Source organism: Palaemon carinicauda, chromosome 7 (genome assembly GCF_036898095.1).
Source record: "Palaemon carinicauda isolate YSFRI2023 chromosome 7, ASM3689809v2, whole genome shotgun sequence".
NCBI classification, from domain to species: Eukaryota; Metazoa; Arthropoda; class Malacostraca; order Decapoda; family Palaemonidae; genus Palaemon; species Palaemon carinicauda.
Window position 1 is genome coordinate 80,290,002 of NC_090731.1, and position 23,128 is coordinate 80,313,129.

General features: G+C 42.3%; 1 protein-coding gene across 1 annotated transcript in view; it reads left to right on the forward strand.

Moving 5' to 3' along the window:
• The window catches only part of mrn (general transcription factor IIH subunit 4 marionette), a 452,216-nt gene that overhangs the window by 212,648 nt on the left and 216,440 nt on the right, over positions 1 to 23,128 (forward strand). The window contains exon 5 of the mRNA XM_068376719.1: positions 3,121 to 3,304. Within this exon, the coding sequence (XP_068232820.1) occupies positions 3,121 to 3,304 (184 nt within the window). The remainder of the gene's footprint in view (positions 1 to 3,120; positions 3,305 to 23,128) is intronic.

The following is a 23,128-nucleotide window of genomic DNA, read 5'->3' on the forward strand; positions in this document are numbered from 1 at the left end:
ATTAGTTGAAGACACGGATACTATTCAAACAATATACTTCCAACCAATCAGCTATTAGGTAACTTTTCAAGCTAAAGGTCACCCTTGCGAGTGAATGTAAATGTGCCACATTAGAATAAAAATTGTGCATAGTATACCAGTCATGAAAGTAAAAGAGACACTTTATTGCTGTTAATACTTTCACCTATTGATATCATCAGATTTATTATGAAAATGTAAGTGCAGATGCATCTAATTTATATAGGAAATGAGATCCCTATGTGGTCAATTTCTTGATGACCCCAGAGAAGTAGGATTTAAGAGAGAATATCATAGTACAATATCACATTAAACCAGACCAATGTTTGGATTAAAGTTTTGATCTTTACAATAGGTAATTAACATGGATTCCATTATATATATATATATATATATATATATATATATATATATATATATATATATATATATACATATATATATATATATATATATATATATATATATATATATATATATATATATATATATATATATATATATATCATTACTGTCTGATCCTTCAGTCATCCATTCTGATGGCCTGATTTATGCAAATTTACAGCCATTTTACTCCTTTTGTTTCTAATAGGTATGCCTGTTTGGCAAACGAAACGTGAGTTACAGTTAGGAAGTTAGAGATGTACAGTTCACTTGAGTAAGTCAAAGAAAGTATAACAGAAAGGATTATAACAGGTACATCCCTTATTAATCAGCTTAATATTTTGTAATAGAGGATTAGACGAACATTTGGAATAATAGATCTAATCAGTGACCTGATCATCTGATGGTCTCCTGCAAATTGGCTGGGGGAAAATCTCATGCCTTCTAGAAAGATATTTGATACTTCAGGAACCCATTCCTGCAGATTAAAGCATGCCAACTCATCATTACTAAGTCTTTCAAAGATGTCCCACTTCAATGTTGATTAGATAATGGATCCCAACTAATGGAGATATCAATCTTGCATTATTTTAATTCTCAAGACCTGGTTCGTTACAGTACAGTTAGAGGAAAAGATAAGAAAACAAATTAAAAGATAAAATATTGTATTACCAAGGAGATTATTCAAAATAGGGAAAGGGAACTATAACTCACATTAACCAAAAAGGAATTAAAGAAAAAAACTGCAGTCAGAAATTGCTATAAGGAGGCTCAAGGGTTAACGTAATCATCTGATGTTATTGATAATGTTGCAAGAAATGTGCAGAATTATAAAATGGAAATAGTGTAAGGTGTTTGCAAGGCTCAAAATGTACATCTGCAAATGGTAAAGATAGAATGGAAAACATGTGGTAAAGATAGAAAGGAAAACACGTTATATATGTTGTGGGGGAAAGGACAGGCCTTAAAAAAGGTAAAAATTTCTGTTAGCTTGTGGACACATTGCATTATGTACTAGTTATTGAAAAACTAATAAGGAATATAGTGGCAACAGCCAAAAGGAAATTTTTATAAACCACTGAAGTACTAGTAGATAAAAAGTATTCCTAGATTAAACAAAGCAAAAAAAGTGATGAACCTATAAGACCTGTAATGGAATGCACAACAGTTACTTATCTTTTTAAAGAGAATGTGAAAGTTTTGAACAGTTGTGACTGCAAATACCGTAGATTCCTTACTGGAACTTATTTGGAAGATTCTATTACTTATGAAGTTGCCAAAAAGTACAATTTCCAGATGTTGGAGAAGAGACCAACATTGTGGCAAGAGGGGAAGAACAGTCATGATTAGTTGTAGAAATTAAGGAAGTAGTAGGGCAAAGACCAAAAGTAGGTCCCTTGAATATCTTGAAAAAATTAGAATAGGAGATATAGATAATATGGGAATTTATGTTGAGATTGCAAAAATCTAAAAAGAGTGAGAAGAATGTATTTTATGACAAACCCATTGAAAGCAACATCTATCTTAGAAATATATCTGTTTGATGTTCTCTTAAGACTGATAGTTCCCTACACAAAAGAGGGTTTCCTTTTCTGCACCCATTTGCAGCAGCTTTTGATGCTGTGATGAACAGCAAAGGGATCACGGCTGATCCTCAATAGGCACCAAGATTTATCAGAAAATTATTCTGATACACCTGATCTGTCTTCACATAAAATCTCATGTTATGGTAGAGTATTTCCTGCCTTTGCAATGTGTATATAAAAGATTGACTTGGTATTCTGTCATATACCTTCTCAAGATCTACAAGTTTGTATTTATGTAATACATTACTCTTCGATTAATACTTTTCATATAGTAGGTGTAACTTGAAGACGTTTATTCACACACTCTTGCATCAAATATTAGATAACAATTGAATGTAAAATACCATGCATTAAGGCTTTAATGATAGGGATGTAAGAATTTAATGTCTGTGGTTTTATCATGTTGACCAACATTTCATCCATCATGATTTTATTCTCATTGAACATTTTTACATGAGTTTGCCATGACCTTGAAAATTCATCAAGAGTAATTTTTGTATATGACAATGTTGTCATGGTCTTTTCAAATAAATAGTATCTGGGTCTAAGATGCATCATTAGACATTATCTTAAGTTTTAAACTCAGATACAACAGTGATTAAAGATAGAAAGGAAGCACAAGTACAGTATTAGTGTTTGATATAATGTAGGTTTGCCAGTTGGGCATAAGTTAGCTAGAGAATTTAAGTGACTCTTGACTTCTAGAAAATACAGATTTTTTTTTTTCTATATGGACATAAAAAATGTAAAGATTACGTTTACTTGGCCCAAACTCATTTGAAGTCAAAACGTTCAAAGAGAAAACTAGATATGAAAAAGATGATGGTGCATAAAAATAATTTTTTCCTAAAGAGTGTATCCTTGTCTGAGCTATTGATTATGATTTCATGTTAATCTCACATGGATCAAAGCAACAAATTACTGCATATAGGAAAAGTAGGATGCAACCTTGGTAGAAAAGTTTTACCCATTAATCAAACTACTGTTTGGTTTTACTCCTAGAAAAGTATTAAGACTTGGTCCATTCCTAGATTAGCAGTAAAGACTTCAGTAAAGTAGAAGATTTTAGTCTAGGAAAGCCATTTTGGTCAACACAGTTTTCATAATTATTATTTTTCATGTTTCTCAACAGTGATGAATCAGAATCTCCCAACATGCAGATAACAAGTTCTGGTTTCCAATTTTTGTTGTTGGATACAGCATCACAAGTTTGGTTTTTCATTTTGAAATATCTGGAAACTGTGACAGAGCGAGGTCTCAGTCTCGTTGAATGCCTAACATTTCTTTTCAAGCTCTCGTTTTCAACTCTAGGCAAGGTAAGTGCTGTAGTGTTATCATACTTTTTTTATTTTTGGATTTTGTGAATCATGTGACATGATATTTATAAATGATATGCATGCACTGTGAATATATTATTGAAAATTGCATACCAAACAGATTTGTTTTGAAACATCTCTGAATTATTTTATAAAATTGAGTACCAGATATACCTGATCAGTTCTAGCTACTGTAATGACATTATTCAAAACTACAGTAATACCTCAAGATATGAAATTTATCCTTTCCGGAGTTGCTTTGGTATCATGATCTTTTTCTTAAAATCAGGGCATTTTCACATGTAAATCGCCTAATTCATTCCAACACCTACAAAAACACCACATTAAATTTCATAGTAAAGCTATAACGACAATGGAATACAGCCAAATACATTTGAATCATTCAATATACTATACCTAACCTAACTGTTAATACCTTTAAAGGAAGTAGTTATTAAAACATTGTTGAGAATTTTTAATTAAGTGTTGAGTGGGAACTTGTTGCTCCAGGAAAGTCTCCCTACGTCAGTTACTTAAAGATCAACAGGGGAGGATGAGGAGCACTAACACTCAGGGCACAAACAGCCTGCTAATAACTTTACTGACGTAGATCACTAACCATCACTCTTAAATGCAAAAACGGAAATCGTACTCTGTCCAGAGGCAGGAGAACTCCACACGTGAAATAAAAGTAATTTATGGCCTATTTTGGCTTTGTCAGGTCTAAGGTCATCTACACTCTCAGGCTCTGTTTTGACTCCGTCCCAGGGACCCCAGTGAGATGCTGGACAGGAATATTACGTTAAGTAATTATTGAGACAAAACAAAAATGGGAACAGTGATGTAAATTAAAGGAAAAGTTAAAGATATGGATTTTTACCTTTGAAGCAGATAGATTCAATAATAAGTCACTCTCTAACACACTTTTTAAGTTACTTACTTAGGCTCACTCCTTTCAAAATATCGGGTATACTGTCCCGAGATTAGATAATCATAATAGACAATCAAATAAATGAGGGAGTAAAAATACGACTAGGTTTAATTAACCTAATCTTGATTTATTATAAAAATTTACATTAAAAGAAATGGACATCTGAAGAAACACAAAATGTAACAACAGAAATGCAAATTAATAAAAAATATGGTTGGTTAGACATGTGGTCTTCTGCAAAGGTTAATAATTGAACTTAAGTCGGACACGTGGCCCATGAGACCCAGAGACTGTGCTAGTCTCGAAAGCAAAAAATTATATAAAAAAAACCTGTACACACAATCCCACCGCACACAACCCGAAATATGTAATAGCCAGTTAACCTAAATTAAGTTAAAAATATTCTAAGCTAAAAATGGGGGAATAAGTGGCCACGTTTTTGTACCTGCACTCCTTGGAAGACAGTCCTTGTCCTCAAATGGCTGTTGACCGGATCGTTGCACAGTTTGCACTTTGCACCCTTGACTGGCTCACCCCTAGAATCCTCACTTTTGGCAAATAGGGACTCCCAGGCTCGTGTCCTTCACTATCTTCAGCTGCAGGTTCTGGTGTGAGTCTAGTTTTGGGAAGGGGGCGATTTCAGCCAGAGGTGCACAGATTTACTGACCAAGTTGGTCAGCCGGTCACTGCTCGAGTACGAATGGCCCGACGATAGGGTCGAGAGGGCTCACCTGGCTTCACCTTTCAAGACAGGTGAGGGTCATGATGCGCAGGGTAACCCAGTGGAGGTGCCATATCGGGACTTTAGGACAGGGCAATATTGTTGTAAGGAGTGCATAGGAGGCAGGATTTTGTACAAAATACTTAGAGAAATTTTGCTGCTCTAAGGCAGTTTATATATACAATAATCCTACCTATTCTGGCTCGCTAAAAAATTAATGAGTTAATGATTAATTAGCAATGGGCTGGTGCGATGGGCATACATCTTAAAATTAACAAACCTTAATTGGTATTGGGAAATAAAAGCTGCTTTTGAGTCAGCAGTATCAAGATTCTTTTCAAAACCAGTTTAATATTTTATCTCGAGACACGTAGTTTAAGGAAAGAACCAATATAAGGCGGGGTAAGGCCTTTACTGTGCGTATCTACACTGTGACATCACAAGCATGGCATACGCTACCATATGCTACTGTCAACAAGTTTAGTTGATTTAAAATAGTTCTGATGTTTCGGTAAAGAAAACTTAATGTAGGAAAGAACGTTTAAGGGGTAGCTACAGTATTAGAAGAGAGCCTAAATACAAAAGGAAGAAGAGTGAAGAAAAATTCTTCACAAACATAATGCAATGATAAATGGAAAATAATGTAATACGTACAGTACTGTACTCTACAATACTGTACATATATGAAAAATACAGTACCGTATGTACTGTACTTTATTGATGTTAGCCTTACTGTAGAGAGGGACATTTCCTATCATGCATAACCAAACTGATTTCTTCAACTCACATATTTTTAACCGTAACTAATTTACTGTTCAGTAAAACAGTTAATATTAATTGGTGATGCGTCAATAAATGACCTACCTGTTGGTTTTTTACAGCTATTATATTGTAATATAAGCAAGATTCATTGATGTTTATATTTACATGAACTTACATTGTAGTATGAATAAACTTTAACTCTTTAGTAAATAGTTTTTTAACTTATTTATTCACCAAAATGAAAGAAAAATATATCATTAATGTTTTGATTTGCAGAATAGCATTGTGCATACATACATACTGTAAATACACACAGTACAGTACTGTTCATTGTGTTTTGTAATTTAAAGATGTACTTATGGATATGAAATTATTTGTCAATAGTCATGACATTACAATAACAGGAAAAAATATGTAACAATCTTATTATTTACCTAAATCAAAGAAAAATATATCGCTAATGTGTTTGATATGCGTAGTAGCATTGTGCGATGGTACATACAAATGTAGTTATGTTCATTGTGTTTTTTAATTTGAAGATGTACTTATTGATATGAAATTAATTGTAAATAAATAATTATAACATTAAAAGGAAAAAAGGGATTTTGACGAAGGAAAAATCTATTTCTGGGGAGAGACCTGTGGCAGCCGGTGAAAAGGGTCCTTCTTTACACTTTTCTGATATAAACCTTCCAAATATACCAGAGAAAGATAAAAGCATGGAATGCAGAGGTTACTACCCTCGCGCGAGCACCTTGTGGGTGTCGTGTATAAAGCAGGGGCGCGTGAAAGCCACTATTCACAGGCTGTCTTCCATTTAGCTAATTCCTTCGTCAAAAGGGATGGGCCGATACAGAGGCACCAGCTACGCTACCAGAACCACGCCACCGACGCCCGACGCGAGCGCCATCTGAACAACATCCTTCTGTATTGAAGATGATGGCTTGGAAAGGAAAGGGTGGGATCGTACAAAATAACAGGGAAGGGTTTCACCGGGCGCCACAGGTCTCTCCCCAGAAATAGATTTTTCCTTCGTCAAAATCCCTTTTCTGGGTCGACCTGTGGCGGCCGGTGAAAATGTACTAGAGAATGCCTTCCAAGCCCAATAATAAATAGTAACCTAATGAGGAGAGAGATAAACACCATGTAAGGAAACAATATATTATATTAAGGTAAGTAAGCATAAATCATAAACTAGCCAAAGGACATAGTGAGCGTAAGGTTAAATAAACATGATAACAAGGAAGCCTCCGAGTATCAGAGCACAATATGCAACAAAACTGACATGGTTAAGAATAACCCAACACTAAAGTTACGGTAAACACAATAATAGTTAATAACCATAGGAACTAAACATGTAACAAACTTAGGGCTAACGAACCACCAAAGAGAGCGGCGTCGTGGTGCGAGTGGCGGGTAGGAGGGAGAAGAGGAGAGATGGATGAAAGGAAGAACAAGAGATCAATGGGGAGAGATGAGGCTCCCAGCTGCAACCGTTCGGTATTTAAGGGCCTGTAAGCTCTTTAGATAGTGGCGTTTGAAAACCATAGGAGATTTCCAACCCGTGTACTTTTTAAGGTCATCAAAATCCATATTTTGGAAATAATTGATGGAGGTAGCTACTGACCGGATATCATGAGTATGGGGAAATGATCCCGGATTAGCTTGTTTAATGAAGTATAGGATTTGTTGCCTAATGCCTTGAATGGAAATAGTACCTCCTTGTTCTCTGATAAACAAGGGGCCAGACGAGCGGGTGGCAGTTCTAGCCAAAAAGGCCCTGAGAGTAGTGACTGGACATAGAGAAGTATCTTTGAGAAGAGGAATAATCTTCCAAGGGGACCACCTATTTTGTGGGTCCTCATTTTTAGCTAGGAAAGCTCTGTCTGGAGAAAGAAGTACTTCACCTGAAGGGAGGAAATCTATGTTTTCTGAGTTTCGTGAGAGAGCTGCTAGTTCCGAGATTCTAGCACCCGAGGCCAAAGCCGTTAGAAATAAAGTCTTCCTAAGAAGAGTGATATAGGAGCAGGATTCGTTGTCCGTGTCTGACGCAAGTTTGAGGACATCATTCAGAGACCAAGAGACCTTTTGTGGACGAACCGAAGGTCGAAGCCTAGCACATGCTTTTGGAATAGATGAGAAATAGGAATCTGCCAGGTTAATGTTAAACCCAACAAGGAAGACCTTCTTCAAAGCTGACTTGATGGTGGTTATAGTGCTAGCTGCTAGGCCTTTGTCAAATATGGACCTAAAGAAGGAGATGACTAAATTAGGAGTCATAAAAGTATGGTCTGAATTCTTTAAGAAATCTGCTAGTTTCTTAACGGCCGAATCATATTGACAAATCGTAGAGTCCCTTTTGTCTGATTCTATAAAGAGGACATTTTCCGGGTCGATGTTCGCATCTTTACGTGCTGCAAACTTCATGAAGTCCACAAAGTTAGGGTTTTGGCTATCCTTGAGGAATCTGACACAGTCCGAGTTTGGACTACTTGGGTCAGTTTGGGGAATGGGATCCGGAAGGGACGGAGTTTCAACTCGAGGAGGAGAGGAAACCAACTGCTTTTTGGCCAGTGAGGTGCTACTAAAGCCACTGCCCCTTGGAAGGAGCATAGTTTGTGTAAAACTTTCATTAGAAGATTCACTGGAGGGAATAGGTAAATCTTTTTCCAATGGTTCCAATCCAGGGTTAATGCGTCCATGGCATAAGCCTGAGGGTCCAGGTTTGGGGTCACATAACAGGGAAGTTTGTGATTCAGTTGAGTCGCGAATAGATGTACCTGGAGGCCCGGAACCAGCCTGAGTATCCACCAGAAGGAATTTATGTCTAGGGACCATTCTGATTCCAGTGGTTTTGTCCTGGATAGTGAGTCCGCTATCACATTCTGGACTCCTGCTAGGTGAGTTGCTGACAGGAACCAGTTCTTGTCTGCTGCCAAGGCGAAGATAGTGACCAGGATCTGATTCAGGTTGGGTGACTTGGATCCTCCTCTGTTGATGCAGTGTACTACGGCTGTGCTGTCTGAGACTACTCTGATGTGGGACGATCTCGGAGGAGAGATTCTCTTCAGGGTCAAGAACACTGCCATGGCTTCGAGAACATTGATATGGAACTGTTTCATGGCGGGTGACCAAGAGCCCTGAAGCATCTGATGTTGGGATTAACCCCCCCAGCCACTCAGAGACGCGTCTGTATGAAGTGTCACTTTTGGAGGGGGGAATTGCAGAGGAACCGATTTGGAGAGGTTCCTCGGTTCGGACCATGGGCGTAGTCTCATTTTTAAGACAGAGGGGATCTTTGAGATCTTGTCTCTTAAAGGTATTGTAGCTCTCTTTCTCCAAACTCGATTGATGTCTTTGAGTTTGGCTTTTAATAGGAGATCGGTTACTGAGGCAAATTGGAGAAGGCCGAGGATTCTTTCTAAAGCTCTTCTGGACACCTGTTTGTGTTTGAGAAAGTTCCTGATCTTGGAAGCTATCTCCCTTACCTTTTTGGGAGGAAGGGAGAGCCTGTGCTTTGAAAGGTCCCACCGGATGCCTAACCATTCGAAGTGGCTTGATGGTTGTAGGCGAGACTTTTGGAGATTGACTTGGAATCCCAGTTTGGCGAGAAATTGAATTACCTTCGTCGTAGCTCTGTTGCATTCTCGGTTCGACCGAGCCCAAATGAGCCAATCGTCCAGTTAGGCGATGATCTATATCCCTTGGTTCCTGAGCTGCTCGAGCACTGTCTCTCCCAGTTTCGTGAATATCCTGGGAGCAATGCTGAGACCGAAGGGCATGACTTTGAACGTAAAGGCTTTCTTGCCTAGACGGAAGCCTAGGTAAGGAGAGAAGTTTCGAGCTACTGGGACATGATAATAGGCGTCGGTAAGATCGATAGAGGTGGTGACGGCCCCACGGGGAAGTATGGTCTGTACCTGAGAGATAGTCAGCATACGGAACTTGTCGCAGAGAATGTAAGAGTTTAGTTTTGACAAGTCCAGAACTACTCTCAACGCCGACGAGTCTTTCTTTGGAACTGTAAACAGGCGGCCTTGGAATTTCAGTGATCGAACCCATTTGATTGCTTTCTTCTTGAGTAACTCTGTGGTGTACTCTTTCAGGATGGGAGTGGGTCTCTGGAAGAAGGTCACTGGTGGAGGTGGAGATCCCTGTGACCATTTCCAACCCAAGCCTTTGGATATTATTCTGTGAGCCAAGGACTGAAGGTCCAATGGTCTCGAAAGTGATAAAGTCTCCCCCCTACCGGGAACACATCATTGCGAGGGAGTGAATCTAGGTCCCATCCCTCCACGAGCACCCCTTGCTCTAGGTCCGCCTCGCTGGCGCAACTGTCCTCTACCTCTGTAGCTTCCTCTCTGGTGTCCACGAAAGGAACCGGAGGATTCGTAGCTAGGGTTGTATGCAGGAGAGGACATCCAAGTGGGGTATGAGTTGTGTACCTGGGGGAGCAGTGAGGTAGACCACCTGTTGAGGGGAGCCGGTTGCTGAGAAGTCGAAGCAGAGAAAGACTGTGTTGACGTGTGGGGGACTGACGATTGGTGGTAGTGACCCCTGTTCGTCTTGTAAGGGGTAAATCTCTGCTTTTTCTTGAAGAAAGTTTGTCTGTGGGATTCGATCTTCCTTTTGGTCGTGAGGCCCCACCTTACTTGCAAATTTTGGTTTGCCATCGCAGCGTCCTGAAGAACTTTATTAACTTCATCCTGAGGGAATAGGTTCTTACCCCAGCAGGAGGACGCTATCAGCCTGTTCGGTTCATGTCTGATAGAAGCCTCAGACAGAACATATTTCCTGCAGCTAACCCGAGCCGACCAGAACTCGTGGAGGTCAACTTGATAGGACAGAAGCAGGTTCTTTGTGAAAACCCTGAACAAAGTTTCCGTCGGGTAAACAGAGGCTAGGGACTCTATGGAGGTGATGGAGTGGAGGGACCTAGCCAACCTATTACGTGCCCCGAACTCGGTCTTGAGAAGACTCTCTAGTAATCTGGGGAGCTTCTCAGAAAAAAGAGTAGAGGTCCAGTCTGGGTCTAGCTTCCCCACCGTGAAGGTAGAAGATGCGTCATCCCAGGTGGCAGAGGTACTCGGAATGAGTAGTGAAGTGGGGTCCGTCTCTTTGAGAGCCGGCATGGTAGAGCCTTCCTTGACGGCCTGTATTGTCAGCTCTGTCACTTTATCTATGAGTGGCAAGGTAATGGACGATGCCGTTGTAAAAATAGTGTAGGCACCTTTGTGTGGGGTGAGCTTGGAGTTAGTACACCCCCATTCTGATAGAGTCCTGGCCCAGACAGCTTGGGCCTGTTCTTTTGGAAATATCACCGTTTCCTTCGGTACCTTGTCCATTCTAACCAAGGCATGCTCTTTTAGGCGGACGAAGCCGTTGAATGGGAATTCTAGCCCCGGGGGGTAGAATTCTAGGTCCTCTAGAGGGCGGGTGCCTATGCCATCTAGAGTAAGGGCACCATCTAAGTACGGAGCATGCAAGGCAAACCTCCAAGGGTTGTTTTTATCGAAGGGGGGTAACTTCGACGTGTCTGGGGCTGAAGGCGGAGGAACCTGAGTTCCGGAGCGGATCAGATTAGCCACCATATCTTTTAGCTCCGTCATAGCCCCAGAATGTTGCTGAATTTGCTCCTTGACTATATCCCTGATCAGGTCGACGGGGAAGGAGGGTACCTGAGAGCCCCCCTCCGACGAAGCCTTGGACTTGGCGGGCTTCGACTTTTTAGAAGTCACAGTTTTATGGGAAGCAATAGGAACATCAGGAGCAGTCGAGGGTCCGGGGACCGGTGACGTAGACACTGGCAAAGCCGAAGACTTATAGGTACGTAATGGCTTCACCTTGGGTCGTACGGGGACGGAGGGATCCCGAGGAGAAGCCGTAGGCTTATCAAAGCCGAGAAAGGAAGAGGTAGAAGAAGGAGTAGGAGATAAAAAGGTTTCCACCAACTCGACACCACCTACCTGCTCGTCCATGGGCTCGATGTCTAGATCCAGATCTGACACGTCCACCGATAAAAGAGATTCGTCTTCCGTGGAAATGGTCGCTCTGACCGCTTCAATTAAAGTGGCAGCCACCTCCGGAGTGACTGCTGCAGTGGTAGAGCCTGGGAAGAGTCGGGAGGCCATGTCTCCGTCGAGGAGATAGGGTGCGCCAGACGGAGCATTCCTGCCGAAGCCCGACACCCAAGGACGAAGAGCAGCTCTTGCCGACTGAAGAGATTCATCATCGGCCTGAAAGAGTTGAGGGGATTAGTGATGAAGGAGAAGGATCGTTCTCCGAAATAAGCAATGTATACATAATTAAGGAACAAATTAAATCATCTCCAAAGGATAAAAGGAACAAAACGAAAACCAACTTACGTCATCGTTCAGGAGTAAGGAGGACAACTCGTAACAGAGCGTGCACGATTCCGGGAACCACACCATATATGGGGCTTGTCCCGGCTCCCGAATAAAGGAGATAGCGCAATGCGCATGCGATCGGCAGAGGTCATGTCCAACAGGATCGTTGAAAGAGGCGGGGCAGCCCTTGGCAGCGCAGCGGACCTTCTGTAAAAGAAAGGAGACATAAGTCTGGATGTTCCTTGAGACTCTGGTAAGGGATTAAGATCTACTTACAGAGCCTAGATAGAATGAAGTATGTGTGCATAGGATAGTTCAATGACTGAGAGCCGGAGCTCCATATTAAAATATTTTAAATATAAAATGTTTTCTGCACCGGAGTGTGCCGGAGCAATCTAAAATGGGTCCGTATCACTATAAATATTATTAAAATAAGAATAAAATAAATTAATGTAATCTGCGGAACCTCTGACAGGGTCGAGGATTCAGTGACAGGCCCGTAATTAAATAAATTATAAAACACAAGCAGTAGCTAAAAGCTAAGGCTAACATCATTGCTAAGCGTATTGGTGATCTCCGGTGAAGCCGGAGGTCCGGTGAAAGGTCCGGAATAAATAAGTTGTGATTAATAATGAATATTTTGTGTGGATATGGCCGTGGCCGGAGACTGGGTGCAAGGGACCACCGGGGGGATGAGGCCCTGCCAGAGAGTTGCACTCCAAATGATATACAGTATAACTATAATTCCAAGCTCAATGAGTATCCCTCATGGCGGAGTAGAACTCACGGCAGAGTATATGAATGTTCAGATCCTACTCCCAAGCCGTAACGGGGAGAGGACGGAACTACGAGGGGAACAGGGGGTGTCGTAAGGACGGCCCAAAACAATGACTCACACACGAACAGGACCTATTAATAACGCTAGCTATATTAACAGTAACCACAAAATAAAATAAATTGTAAGATATCGTATACCCGTAGAGGGAGAGGGGGGAGGGAGAACCCGTGATCGTATAAAACGGAAAACGGGAAATCCACCTCTCATACTCGAGGTTAAGAAAGAAAACGAGAGAAAGGGTAACTCGTGACTGAGCGACAGAAAACGAGAACTCCATGCTCTCGCTCTCGTGGTTACACTATAAAGAACCTAATTAAGCATACTATAATATGATATAAGTATAACAATAAAATTGTAACGTCAAATACAAGACTGCGAACGAAGAATAACGTCTGCTTTAACAAAATTTAAAAGGATATAGTCCACTGACGAACGCCTCTCAGGGCGGGTACTAAACTATAATAAAGCCAGAACGCTATTCTTGTTCAAGACTGGACTTGCTAGCAAAAAGTACCATAGGAAATAATAATAATAATAATAATAATGATGGTTCAAAAAGGCGTAAGGCCAGTGACTTAACCAAGAACCTAACTGACAGAGTACCAAATGGGCAAGGCTAACATGAATTCCCAGCGAGTCAAATCAAAACAACAATGGCTGCCGACACCGCGGAAATCCAAGCCGGTCGAAATAAAAACAACACTATACTGGGAAGAGAACAACTGCCCGTTACTGCAAAAAGCTGTCAAAACAAACTATGGTACTTAACATTGGTATTGGTGAAGTTGGAGCTTCGGCCATGATGAAATTAATCCACGAAACGCGAAAACACCGAGAACACAAAAATCTAAGCTCAAGCTAGCAAGTCCAAAACAGAAGGATGTTGTTCAGATGGCGCTCGCGTCGGGCGTCGGTGGCGTGGTTCTGGTAGCGTAGCTGGTGCCTCTGTATCGGCCCATCCCTTTTGACGAAGGAATTAGCTAAATGGAAGACAGCCTGTGAATAGTGGCTTTCACGCGCCCCTGCTTTATACACGACACCCACAAGGGGCTCGCGCGAGGGTAGTAACCTCTGCATTCCATGCTTTTATCTTTCTCTGGTATATTTGGAAGGTTTATATCAGAAAAGTGTAAAGAAGGACCCTTTTCACCGGCCGCCACAGGTCGACCCAGAAAATGTGTTATGATCAGTTATTTATTTATTGAAATAAAAGAAAAATATATCGCTAATGTGTTTGATATGCATAATAGCATTGAGCGTTCATACCTACTGTACCTACAAACAATACAGTACTCAACTGTTCATTGTGTTTTCTAACTTCAAATGTAATTATTGATAAAGAATAGTAGAGCAGGAGCGTATGGCGATAACTAGAATCAAGGTAGGGAAATAACCAATTGGAGAGCAGGCGATGGTGGTGAGTTTACAACACGCGAATTTTAAAATTATTTTCAGCTGCCAGGCAAATCTTGTTTTGTATCATGAGGGTTTTTTCACAATTTGAGGCAAAAAAGTCTTTATATCGAGAGGTATTACTGTATTAGGGCTGAAAGCTTATGTAGTATTACAGTACAACAATACTGTATAAGATTTTCATAAAACAGATCTTGAGCAAAGTGAAAAATCTATTTTTGGGTGAAATAGCCATGTCGTCCTGCTGGAAGGTTCCTTTAGGTAGCTTTCTAAGGGATTTTTGCTATAGTGATACTCCCAGAGAATCAACCGTAGTTCTCCAGAATTCTAACTCCTGGCGTGAGTATCCTTAATATATCTTGAAGGATATCGCATAATATCAGGGGACATATTTTTTGATTCGACACATTGCAATCCTCTTTGAAGGGGAAGAGTGGCGAACGAAAGGGGAGCCGTTATCAAGGTACCCGTTGGACCCCCTCCCTTTACTACTACGGCCCATCATTCCTTGTTGCATTTAAGCAGGAATAGCCGCAGATAGAGTAGTTTCGGGTGGGGTCATTTTAAGAAAGAAGGGTGGGTCCATCAGGACGACATAGCTATCTCTCCCAAAAATAGATTTTTCACTTTGCTCAAAATCGTTTTTTTTTTGGCTCGGCCATGTCGTCCTGATGGAAGCTTACCCGAGAATTAACTTGAAAGTACTATACTTCTGGGTTTGTATAAGTGCCTTTACTTTGAATGAGTTCCTTATATGGTCTCCTAGACCTTTATATATGACATTACTGTTATTTGTCATATCCACTAAGTTTGAAACTAGCTTAGGGCTTCCTGCCCCCTGCAGGGAAATTGTCGACTTCGACTATAAGGATTCAAAGTTTGCATTTCTGTAGGAACACGAGGGAAACTCCTTTTGAGATTACCTGGTTTTTCTTTGGAAATCATTACTAACAAGGTATCTATTTAAGGTAGAGCTGTCCCTCCTTGAAGTCTGAAGTTCTTCGAAGATAGACCTTAAGACACTCTACTGGACATAGAGAGACATCTTCCTTCAGAGGGCAGATTCTCCAAGGACTACACCTTTTGTTGGGCAGCTCGATTTTGGCGAGAAAGGTAGGATCAGGGAAGAGGTTCAGTTCTCCCGTTTCTGTGAACTGAATATGGCCTTCATTCCTGGATAAGGCCACTATTTCACTAACTCTAGCCCCTGAGGCTATAGCAAACAGAAATATCACTTTCTGTGTCAGATCCTATAGGGTGCAATCCTCATTGTTCATATTCGAAGCGTATTGCAAGACTTTGTCCAATGACCATGATGTGGGCTTTGGAGGGGTTGCTGGTTTGAGTCTAGTGCATGCTTTCGGTATCTTATTGAAGATTTCACTTGAAAGGTCCACCTGAAAGGCGTAAAGAAGAGGTCTAGTCAAAGCCGACGCCGTTATTGCTGTGGAAGCCAGGTTTTGTTCGTGTAGGTGGATGAAGGAGAGACAGAAATCTATTGATGTTTCTGTCGGTTTCCTTGCTTTCACAAAGGAAACCTACTTCTTCCAAGATGATTCATATTGTCTCCTAGTTGAACTTGACTTGTATTCTTCTATAAAGTCGATCTTGTCTTTTGAGATCCCAAACCTTTTCTTGGCTGCTAGGGTGAGAAAATCAAGAGATGTAGGTTGTTGGTTCTCAAGGATGAAGTGTAGACAGTCGACTTCTGAACCAGTTGGGATAATACTGGGTTCGGCAGAGGAAACAGCTTCAGTTTCAATTCTAGAACTAGAGGGAACCAATTGCTTCTGGGCTGTTTGTGGGCCACTACTGCTGCTATTCCTTTGAAGGATCTTAGCTTGTTGAGGATCTTCAGCAGGAGATCGGTTGGTGGGAACAGATGATTCGATTCCATCTGTTCCAGTCAAGAAACATGGCGTCTGTCGATTCTGCTTAAGGGACCTCGTAAGGGGCTACATATCGAAGTAGTTTATTGTTGTCGCTCGTTGCGAAGAGGTCGATCTGCAGTTCTGGGACTTTTTCCAAGATGAAGGAGAATGAGTCTGCGTCTAGGGACCATTCTGTTTCTATCGGCTTTAGCCTGGATAGAGCATCCGCCGTCACATTGCGGAACCCTTGCAGGTGAACTGCTGATAAGTGCCATCTTCTCTTCCTTGCCAGGTAGAAGATGGCTAGTATCACGTGATTGATGTGAGGTGTGATCTCGAGCCTTGTCGGTTTAGACATCTTACTATCACTTCGTTGTCCAAGACCAGTCTGATGTGGACTGATCTGCGAGGGGATAGTTTCTTCAACGTTAGGAAGACTGCCATAGCCTCCAAGATGTTGATGTGAAAGGTTTTGAAGTGGTGCGACCAATTCCCCTGCACTTTCCTTTGTTGGGAATGGCCTCCCCATCCTTCCAGGGAGGCATCTGTGTGTATTACCACTGATGGTTGAGGTGGTTGTAAGGGAATTGTTCATGCTAGGCTCTTGGCTTTTGACCACGGCCTTAGTAGCATGCACAATCGGGTCTATGTCAACCTTTGTTGATCTCCTCTTCTCCAGACTCCTGATGCATCCTTTAACTGTGCTTTTAGCACTGGGTCTGTCACTGCTGCGAACTGGAGAGAACCCAATACTCTTTCCTGTTGCCATCTTTGAATCCTCTTTGAGTTTCAGTAGTCTCTTGACAAATCCCGCTATCTCTCTCCTCTTCTTGGATGGAATGGAGAGACGGTATGACTGTAAGTTCCAATGGATTCCTAACCATAGGAACTTTTAAGCTGGAGAAAGGCGAGACTTCTTGCGGTTGATCTTGAAGACTAGGTGCTCCAGGAACTGGATCACCTTTCCGGCTGCTTGTAGACAAGTCGTCTTGGATGCTGCCCACACCAGCCAATCGTCCAGGTATGCTACTACCTGAATTCCTTCTAAGCATAGTTGTTGGACGATTGTATCCGCAAGTTTTGTGAATATCCTTGGGGCTATGTTTAGCCCAAGGGGCATGGCTGTGAAGACATACTTCGTCTTCTGTAGCCTGAATCGTAGGTAGGAGGAGAGGGGGCGGCTGACTGGTAGGTGCCAGTAAGCATCTGCCAGGTCTAATAAGACTGTGTACGCCCCTTTTGGTAGAAGGGTCCTTATATTTTGTAAGGTAAGCATCTGGAACTTGTTGTTCTTGATGAGTGGAGACAAGTCTAGAAGGACTGAGTTTTTCCGAATCCTTCTTGGGAACACAGAACAACCTTCCCTGGACTTTGATGGACCTCGCTTTTCTTATTACCTTTTTGTTCAAGAGTTCTGAGGTATATTCTTCCAATAAGGGGTTGGAGTGTTGGAAGACTTGTGGAAAAGGGGGTAGAATTTTGTTCCATTTCCAACCAGTCCATTCTTGATTAGGCTGTGGGCCCAGGGATCGAAGGTTCAATGATCCTGAAAGTGGAAGTGCCTCCCTCCTACCTGGAGCCTCTCATGGCTGAGGGGTTCCTGAGGATTTATTTCCACGACCACGTCCTCCTCTACCCCTTGAGGGGTTTCTTGAGGAACCTCTTTTTGAGCCCCTACCTTTCTAGGGGCAAAAGGTAGTTGTGTGCCTCTCAAAGCCTGGGTTAAACACAGGCGATTGAGCTACTAGCTGCTAAGGGACCATCTGGAAGGTGGTTTGCGGCTGAGCTACCATTTGAGGCACTGTGGACATGGTCACGGTTGTAAGTTGTGCAGGTCCACGTGCTTTCTTTGTCTTCCTGTTCTTAGTTTGGGGACCACCGTCTGAGGATGATTTCCTCTTGGAAGACATGCCCCACTTTTGGAGAAGGTTCTTATTCTCCGTGGCGGCTTTAGCAAGAACCTCCTGAACTGCATCTTGTGGGAAGAGATCCTTGCCCCAGATGCATGAAGTGATCAGCTTCCTGGGTTCGTGTTTGACCGTTGCTGCGGCAAACACATGCTCTCTACAGGCCCTCCTGGACCTGACGAAGGCACACAAGTCCTTCACAAGGGTACCCATGTGAGACTTGGCTAAGACCATGTACATGTCTGGGGCATTGGTAAGGCCTGCACACATTTCCAGGCAGTTCTGATTATTCAAAGAAGCGGCTAGTCTCTCTTTTGTCTCCTGTTTCCTTCTCAAAAGATGCTCCGGCAGCTTTGGAAGGCTCTCATTGAACTGCTGACCTGCTATCTCCGGATCCAGCTAAGAGACGGAGAAGGTTAGATTAACTTCGTTCCACTTCTCCTCGCAGGTGGGCATGGCTAAAGATAATGGTTTACATTCCTCTAAGACTGTGCATGGTTTGCCCTCATCAACTGCTCTCATGACGCAATCAAGGGTTTTCACTGAAAAGGGGAAAGCTCTGGAGGAAGGAGCAATGAAGGTAGGATGCCTCTTGCTCGATGCTGAGAATTTGGAGTTGGTATATCCGGCTCCATTTAGGGTCTTGGATAGGATAGCCTGTGCCTTGTCATGCTCAAAGACAATGACTTACTTTGGTTCCGTTTCCTCACGGGATGCTGGTTCATCCCGCAGTCTCACGTAACAATCTGGGTATGCCAAAAAGCTAGGCCAGAATTGGAGATCTTTAAGGGGTTTGGTCCCCAACTTCTCAGAGATATAGAGCTTCCCATTCATCATGTGCATGTGCTCCGTGTACCTCCAGGGGTTTGGTTTTGGAGCAGTGAGGTAAGTCAGAAACTCTAAGAGGCTTAGCAAAGCCTCTGAAAGCGCCAGAGTGTTTCCCTTCCCTTACCTTTTTTTTCGTCTCTTTGAGATCTTGCTTAATCTCCTGCTGTTCCTTCCGGAACACTGCCAACATCTGCTGGATCAACTCTAGGAGCGCTTCGCTCCTGCCGATCTGCATATCCTCTTGGGGAGTTGGGGCTGAAGAGGTTGACGGCACAGGTAGATATGCCGTCATGGAAAACTGAGTGTCCTCAGTTACTGTCAACACGGATCCATCTTCCTCCGTAGGTGGTTGAACCACATCTTCTTCAAGGTCTTCTTGTAGAAGCTCCTTTTCGGTGTTGGTAGACACCTCCGACATCCGTTCTTGGTGGATGTCCATGCCTTCCAGTGCCTTGTTAATGTCTGCGTCCACTGTCAGTTGGATGAAGGGAGACTTGACCTGTACCTGGGGCACAACTGCACTAGATTGGGCCTTAGGGAACAGTAGGTACCTCAAAGATTAATTAGGTAGGTAAGGTCCCAGAGAGTTCTTCTGGAACCCTCTTACCCACCTCCGAAGAGTTTCTCTTGCTATATCCCTTGACTGCTTGACTGTAGTGTGAGGGATATCTTCTCCAAATCCTTCGGTCATCAGGGCCAAGCAGATAGAGCAACCCTTCGGGTCCCAGTACCTCAGGGATCCAGATACGATGCAGCAGGGGGCATGAGACGTGCACATCGTATGCCCACAAAAGTCCTTGCTCTTGTGGTTGCAGAACATGACTGCACACTTCACCGTTGGCTCCTCCTGTAAGGAAAGAAAAGGTGAATTGAGTATTGCTTTATTTATATCTTTGATATAAATGCATATTTAGAAATAGTAATACTTACTATAATATTTAATAGCTTAGGATAGTAAGCTAGAAAGGAAACAGGAAAGACACATATCTGTGTTTCCTCTCCCAGGCAATTGCTGTGACCTCCGTCAATATTAATATTTTAATTTCCCTATAAGGGAAAATACAGTGGAATAACTCCCGTACGTAGAGCCAGAGTCAGTGAATATTTACACTAACTCCTCCACTTGTAGAATATTAATACTGAACGGTGATTTATAAGTGTCCCGATAATGAAAGGATTAATCAGGATGTTGAAGGAATACTTCATCATTTTATACGGTCCCAATAATAGACTATGAAAGGATACACAGAATATGTTAGAAATACTTGTACTACTGTATTATTTTATACTGTAGTTTTCTAAATGATGTATTGTTATATACTGCAGATATGCTGGCTATTGTATTGTTGTATACTGTAGTTTTACTGGTATACTACAGGGGTTAGGCTAGTGCCTGGCGGCACTAACTGATAGAGAGAAGGAAAGAATGGAAAGGAGGATTTCGTATTATTATGGTTTAGCACAATAATTGGAAGTGTAGGAGGGCTACTGCCGCCTTCCCAGAATGAGAGTTCTAATGGAAGGGGGAAATGCATCTGATTCTAGCTTCCATCCAGCCACAACTTTTTACGCCTGCTGTACTGCCGGTTGCAATGTTTGTGGATGGCAGTCCAAGAGAGGACTGAAGAATTCTCAACAGTATTATGGGTTTCCCACCGGCAGCCGTCATGGCCGGCTCAGGCTTTCCCCCCAGGGGCATTCGCTTCCGGTGAAGGAAGGACATAAGAGGTAGGATCCCGGCCGGCAACTCAGTCAACCCGGCAAGCCGGGACGATTGTAGAATACCGGCCTAAAGAATATTGTGACGGCTAGGCCGACACTAAAGGACAGAGGGGGGAGGGAAATGGGTCTTATAGTTTGCAGGGAAGAAAGGCGGCGGCAAGTATGCTGCCTACTTTCGGTTGTAAACCAAGGAAGCATGGCTTCCTGTGCCAACGCCATCGTGGGCGACAGAGTAATTAGAATTCCCCTGTCGGCGACATTGTCGGTTATAAGACATGTCTTATAGTCTACAAGGGAGAAAGGCTACTTTTGGTTGTAAACTAAGGAAGCATAGCTTCCCATGCCAACAACGTCGTGGGCGGCAGAGGAATCACGATTCCCCTGTCGGCGACATTGCCAGCTGCAAGACAATACACCCTGAGTTACCGACATACTTCGAAGCCGGGATACTCGGCGGCAAAGAAGATCAACGGTAAAAAACTATCCAAGTCAAGCCGGAGTTAACTACTCGGTGGCGATGATGAAAGATAGGGTTGCCGCTTGGGATGGCGGCGCTCAGGGGGGAGGAAGGGTTTATCCTCTTTTCTCTAAAAGAGAACCATATCAAATTACAGTATACCAATAAATTCTAGGGGATATATATCCCCAACTGAATTAATATGAACGATACAAGAGCTTAAACAATGGAATTTACATTACTAACGTATACAAAAACGGGTTAGGCTAGCCTAACTTGAGTGGGGACCGCGGCTACAACTAATACCACCTGGGTCCTATTGTATACGAAAGTAACGTTACATATTGAAAGAGGAAATATTATATATATGCAATCTTCACTAGTATAATTTTGCCTAACTAGCTAAAAAGTTTCTTTATAGCAAAATACTGGGAGCGTCGCACTACTAACTAAATAATTGCATTTATGACATGCGACCGCGGTCTCAAAATGGTTGCCTCCGGGGTTGGCTGTGCTCCACTTAACAAACTTAAATTATGCCAATTCAACTGTGAGAAGGGAGCTGTAAATTATACACAGGAAAGATTAAATACTCAACTTTCTAGAGGATGAGGATGCTGGAGATTGCATGATAATATTCCAATAAACAGTAACAACATCGAGAGAAACGAGGGAGCGCACTTAGCTTAAATGCTACAGTTCAAAGGAATGATTGGCCGTAGTAGTACAGGGAGGGGGTCCACCTGATACCTTGATAACGGCTCCCCTCTTGTTCGCCACTCTTCCCCCTCAAAGAGTTAAATCTATTTGGGGTGAAGATTACTATGTCGTATAAAAAAATACGTCCCTTGATATTATGCGATATCCTTAAAGATATATTTTCTGGGCTTGAACCTGTGCCGGCCAGTGAATAAGCTCCTATTAGCACTTATTCTTAGGTAATTTACTGCTAAATATACCAGAGAAAAAATGTAAAGGAGTGCTAGGTTAACTAGCTCGCTCACCTATTGGTGTCGGTATGGAATTGGGCGTATAATCCAGAGGTCCCGCACCATTTAGATTCATCCACGACAAAGACCCCAATAGAGGAGAGCCGTTCAACCTCACTCGGCACCACCAACTCTGCATCCGCTCAGAACCCAACTCCTTTTTAGCACGCCTGTGTGGTAACCCGCTAGTTTGTGCTCTCGTGTTTTTGCCTTATTTTCCGTGGATTATGGCTTCTACATCGGTTTCCCAGGAGACACCGTCTAAGTTAAGTACCAAGCTATGTTTTGCTGTGTTTTGAGCAATCTAGATCGTTTAATATTTAAGTTATAAGAGTTTATTCTCTTCGATCATCTCGGTCTTGCTCGATTCCGCTTACGGTTGGTACTCCTGTTTTGAGAGCTTTTAGTTTCACTCGCGGTGTTACTAAGTGTATTATTTTTATTATTAGTTTAAATTTTTATATGTTTTATAGTGGATATTCATTATTTAGCGTTTAGAACCCTTGTGGTTCATATTTAGGGCCGATATCAGATTACGTATCGTAGATGGCTTGCCGACCTTCGTCACTGGGCGGCAATTTTTATTATATAAGCCATCAGGTTGTTGTCCTTCGGGATTTATTCATTATTTCGCATGCCTTGCCCTAATTTTTTTATGTGTATATTTACTGTATATATTTTTCAACGCTATTACTTTTATAATGAATATTTGTGCTTATTACTCCGTATGATCTGTTTTGGTAGTGTTTGGGGATCGTCAGTTGGTAGCCCTGCTGCTCCGTATCACGTGATCCTCCCCCAAGCTCCCCCTCTCGCTAGGTTGGTGGCTAGGCTTCTCTCCCCCCTCCCCTAGGGGACCGTTGCCTTCCCTTCTTTCAGAGGGGGTAGTTCAGTGTTTATGGACTTTGTCCTCTCTCCGGGTGTCCCGGTGGTTTCGTCTCTGTCTAGACTGGTTGGCCACCGGTCAACAGAGTAGGATCCCGGTGCACCCTATTTTATAATATTCACCTATCACACTTTTACTTATGTTATACGAAA